Genomic DNA, 5,285 nt, shown 5'->3' on the forward strand with positions numbered 1-5,285 from the left:
CCCCACTTAAGCTAGACTTGTACCTGAGCCTCTAGGCCTGAGGTGAGACTCAGTGCTGAGAGTTCTGGGGGTCCTAGAAACTCAAACCTTGAACTCAGGGTCTCTGGTGGGAAGAGGGAAGAGCTGGCTTTGGGAAAGTGAATCATCTTTAAAGTCTAGTCAGTTCCAGGAGGAGGCTCATACCTCTGTCACTTGGAATGAGGGCATTCTAGACAATGGTGCTTCCTGTACAGGGTAAGGATGAAGGATGCCTTTAGGCTCACAGTTCCCCCATCACCCTCAGCTGGTGGGGTCATCATCTAGTCTGTTTATTTGTTATGGTATTGGTCAGTTCTGACAGGAAGAATGTTGCTCCTTAGACTGAGTCAAAACTTGTCTGCTTGCAACAACCTCCCAACCCCCAGCCTCTTCTGGTCTTCAGGAGCCCCAAGCAGTGCAGCCCGTTCTACTTTCCTGACTCCTGCAGTGATCGGACAACAACTGCATATAGCCACTGTCTTTAGTAACTTGTTACAGTACTATCAAGAGGCTCACATGGTCTTCTATGAAGGCAGGCATGCTCAAGGACAGGAGAGGAATATGGTATAGCCAGACATGTAGTGTGTGTGTGTGTGTGTGTGTGTGTGTGTGTGTGTGTGTGAGAGAGAGAGAGAGTTGTGTGTGTGTGTAGTGTGTGTATCAGTGCTATATGTGTTTGTGTGTGCACTGTATATGTGTATATGTTGTGCATGTGTACTATGTGCGTTTGTGTGTTGTGTGTGTTTGTATGTGTATTGCGTGTGTACACACACACTGTGTATTAAGATCTTAGTTGAGGAAAGGTGTAAGACACGAGGCCAAAGAAGACAAAAAGTAGAGGCTTTCAGTCTTGACCCTCTGGATATTTAGGCATGATGGCACCATGGGGGGCTGTGCGTGTTTGTGTATACATCAGTGTATATGTTCTTTCTGTTTGTGTGTTTGTATGTGTGCATTGTGTGTGCATGTGTGTGTGTGTGTGTGTGTGTTCGTTGTGAATAGCATGGTGAGTAGCATATCCAGTAGACTTTCTGGCCACCAATAGTTCATCCTATCTCACTCCTGGATGTGACATTAAAAAAAAAATGTTCGCTAAGGTTGCCTGTCTCTGGGAAGGTAGGGGCTTCAGTTTCACCTTCAGCTAAGAATCAGTGTTATAGCAGAAGTTCAGATTTGATCTCAGAGATGAGATGTCTCCAAACTGACTGATCATAAAAGTGGCATCAGGTTAGCGGAGGGGCACACATGGCACGTTCTTGGTTTGCTGCAGAAGTGTTGTTTCGGGAGGTCTGTCATGAGTCCTAGAATCTATACTTTTAACAAATCTTTTAGGAAGTGTTCGAGAACAGCACTGTGGATGTTCCAACCTGCTAGACACTGGCATGTGTTAGGGACAAGACATGATCAGAACTGGCTGTGAAATGAACCCTAGGCCATTTTGTATGGGATGGCTTTGTGGGTACTAGGGAGATGTGCATTGGAGTGGGACCTCATCAGGACGGAAAGGAGGGGAGAACAGTACCTCTGAGAAAGATGTAGTTGACCAGGACGAGGGGGGCTTTAGGATCCTCTTCTGAGAATACATCTGTCATTTTCCTCTGTGTCTTACTCTCGACATACTTGTTGATATGCTGGGAGGCTTCAGGCCAGCTCTTGGTGATCACGACCTCTGACTCATGATACTTTTTGATGTCTGCTAAGAATGAGTCCCTTGGATTCAGGCTCTGGTCAAGGAACATGGCGTTGCCCGTGTTCATCTTCAAGTGGCTGTCTGACTGGCTGAGAAGGTGACTGAGCTGCTGGAAGCCCTGGTATATTTCATCTTCTGTCATCTCTGTCAGGTTGAAACCCTCCTTCTGGAAAAGCTTGGTCTTTGTGGGGCCTGAGGCACCATGGGACATCATGACCAAGGCCATGGAGATGCTCATGGGGGAGATTAAGACATTCTTGTGAGGATCCATGGCCGCTAGGCGATTATACAGATTGAAGCCAAAGTCAACATTGGTGGGAGCCAGGCCTCGGTGAGGATTCCAGGTATGGCTGTCATCTATAGGATTGGCAGTCACAAGGCCACTGGTGGAGAGCCAGAGGAGACAGGCATACAGAGCAAATGGCATCGTTCTGGTTGACTAGGCCCTGCCAAACCAAGAGTGTTTGTTAGACGGTATGGCAGTTCCAGAATCGGGGCACACAGTGCCGTGGGAGGCAGGCCAAGACCCCGCTTTGCCCTCCCCCATTTTTTCCTTCACATTGGCTGTGAGAGAAATTGACCCAGGCAGTCACAGCAAAGTTCTGGACTTCGGGGTCCTCAACTGAAGACAGATTTACTCAGCGCCGTTGCTACTTAACCCAGCACTTCCTCAAGCATTTCACCTATATTCGTGTGCACTTTTCGTCAAAAAACTCAAAATAGGCTTTCCTAATTCTACTGTAGGCAGCCAGAAACTGAGACAGGTTAAGTACCCATGCAAACTCATATATTTAACATACAAGGAAAAAAAAGTGTGTGGCCGAGCTCTCCTTCAAAACTGACGGCTTGCTAAACCGTGCTCAGTTCTCCCAGTACGAAACCCTACTAAGTGGGTTTCCCCTTTGATTCCCGATCAGAATGAAAAGCCACTGGACATAGTGAGAAGCAGATGGGGAGAGAAAGATGCCCTGCTAAAGGGCCGTGTGCAAACAATTGTCAGGCTAGGTGTGGTTGGGCTTTTACTTTGTAAATCCACCCTTTTACTTTTTGTGTGATTTTTAAAAGCCTTGATGTTGACTTGTTGAGGGTCTCCAAGCTAACCACTGTCTACAGCAGAAAGAAGCCTCTATGATGAGGTAAGGTTGAGAGTCATCGCACTAATCCCTGGGTAAAAGATAAGAACCCAGCAGGCTGATTGCTACTATGTTTCTGGAGCACAGCATCAACCATAGGTTTCCATTGCTAGCTTCTGGAAAAGAAGAATCAGTTCCAGAAGGCTGCTCCAGAGTGAGAGACTAGCCATGCTTCTGGAGATGGCCCTACACCCGTGCACATACTAACCGCACCAAGTGGACTTGGTATTCAAAAAAAGAAGGCCAGGTAGTGGTGGTGCACACCTTTAATTCCAACACTCGGGAGGCAGACCTGCATGTGTTTGAGCTCAGCCTGGTCTACAAAGTGGGTTCCAGGATATCCAGGACTGTTACACAGAGAAATCCTGACTAGAAAAACAAATCAAAATGACAACAACAACAAAAACAAAAAAGCCCCTAAAACTCAAAAACCAACAAAAGCACATGAAGTTGGGAAGATGTGGTAGGGACTACCCAATCTATCAAGATAACATCTGTGACTGAATAGGGGTAGGACACAGCTGTGCAGAAGACGAGTTTTCAGGGGCTCCCCAGTGCCCACATGAAGCTCACCCTCATTCATGTGGACAACCTACATGAGTGAGGGTGAGTGGGTCACACGGTTGTCCCCAGAAACAGGAGCAAGAGAAAGGAGACCCAGCCTACTGGATCCTCATGACCTGTCCTTCAGTCTTAAGTCGGAATGCTGTCTGTCTGTCTGCAGCACTGCTGGATGTCACAGGCTTCCTTTGGACACACACTGGATTGTTATCCTCCTTCAGGCCAGGTCAGAGGTTAGGGCAGGACAGTGCAGGACACAGAAGGCAGGCATGTCACTACAGTCCTTGTAGTGTTTGCTGAGCTCCGTCCTGGCCTGAGACATGGAGATAAAGATGACCCTACCCTGCCCCTGCCCATGGCTCCACTCTGTGGGTCCATCTTTTCCACCCCCTGCCCAACTCATTCTCTTTCGGTCTTTGACACTCAGGTCACTGCCTCCAGAAAGCCTCTCTTCTTCCCTTCTCTCTGCCCCTTCCTTGTTTTCTACACATGGTTTCTTCACTGGACCATTACCTGTCTATGATCCCCTTTGGGGGAAAGACCCTAGTTACCCTGGTCTCCTTCCTCTTCCTGACTTTTTTGAGGGGGGACCGTGTGCCTCACTCTTCCTGTGTCAAACCTGCAGGATGGAGCTGAACACCCCCACAGCCTCATGAGACTGTTGTGAATGTCTGGTGTGGCTGTCATCAATACATGACTTACATAAACTCAATTCATGAGTCAGCTTCAGCTCATTGCAGAGCTGGGCAAGTTGAACTGGCCAAGGCAGGGCATCCATAAAGGACAGGGCACGCACCCCCTGAGCCACCCTGCTTATCTCTATCGAAAGCCACATGGCCAGCGAGGTGGCTCTTTCTTTCTACTAACGTCCTCCTTGCCAGTCCTCTCCGAAGTGACTTGGATCAGGTGAGGAGTTAGGCAGGGATCGTAGCTCGTCAGATGATGCAGAGTTAGTACAGCTCTTTCTTCTAACAGCATCATCCCCATCCCAGATTACCAAGTGAGGAGCCATGAAAGAGGGGTGTGTGGGCACTCTTCAGAGTGCCCCTGCATGTGCAAGCTGTGCACCCCCAGCCCCATCCCATAGTCCTGCTTGGCACTTATCCATCTCAGCTCTGAGATTCCCTCCAGTTCCTGGCAGCTAATGCTGAATCCCTGGGGAATCGGTGAAACACAGCCACCACTCTCAGTGACAGGTCCCGCAAGGCAGTAGCGGAGGAGAAATTAAAACCCAGTGGTGACCACCAGATTCTAGGGTCTGGGAAGTCCTCCACAAGGTTGTCACATTTCACAGCTGATGCATGTTCATCTGCTAAAAATCTCCAATGAGCAAACGGCACACGTGGCTGTGTTCTGGAGTGCAAAGATGCAGAGGTGGGGACCCTGGCAAGAGCAGAAGGAACAGAGTACTCTCGGGGGTAACTCACGTCTGCAGTAGGCTCAGGTCGCTCCTGCGGGCTCCGCTCTGCTGCCTTGGGATCCTAGCAGATGTACAGTAGGCTCCAGGGAGGCTGCCTACTAAATCCTGTTTGTCAGTGTCTCTGCTGGTTAATGGTTAGAGGAGGGGGACAGTGGCCTTCACCATTTGGTGGTCCCCACCCCCCAAACATCAGCCAATGGGAGGCTTTATAGGTAGTGAGGGTAAACAGCAATGCTGCAAATTAACTTTCCACGGCATCTGCTCCCTGAAGTTTTACTTTTGATATCAAAATGTGGCTAGAGTTGCAACAGTGTTTGTGGTTGCTCCTGCCAGCTGGCAGGGGACTCACTGGTGTCATTAATAAGCACCATGACATGGATGGACTCTGTGAAGAGTCAAGTTCTTGCCACCAGGAGGGGAAGAATCAGCTAAGGGTGGGAGAAACAGATGTGCGTGAATGAAT

At 48.9% G+C, this 5,285-nt stretch overlaps 1 protein-coding gene across 1 annotated transcript in view; it reads right to left on the reverse strand.

Annotated features, from left to right (window-relative positions):
* The window catches only part of Serpina6 (serpin family A member 6), a 10,156-nt gene extending 5,150 nt beyond the window's left edge, over positions 1-5,006 (reverse strand). Inside the window, exons 1-2 of the mRNA XM_005343498.1 lie at positions 4,830-5,006; positions 1,541-2,154 (exon numbers count right to left, since the gene is read on the reverse strand). Of these exons, the coding sequence (XP_005343555.1) occupies positions 1,541-2,135 (595 nt within the window). The 5' untranslated portion in view covers positions 2,136-2,154; positions 4,830-5,006. The remainder of the gene's footprint in view (positions 1-1,540; positions 2,155-4,829) is intronic.
* Positions 5,007-5,285: the final 279 nt, after the last annotated feature.

Source organism: Microtus ochrogaster, chromosome 1 (genome assembly GCF_000317375.1).
Source record: "Microtus ochrogaster isolate Prairie Vole_2 chromosome 1, MicOch1.0, whole genome shotgun sequence".
Classification (NCBI taxonomy): Eukaryota; Metazoa; Chordata; class Mammalia; order Rodentia; family Cricetidae; genus Microtus; species Microtus ochrogaster.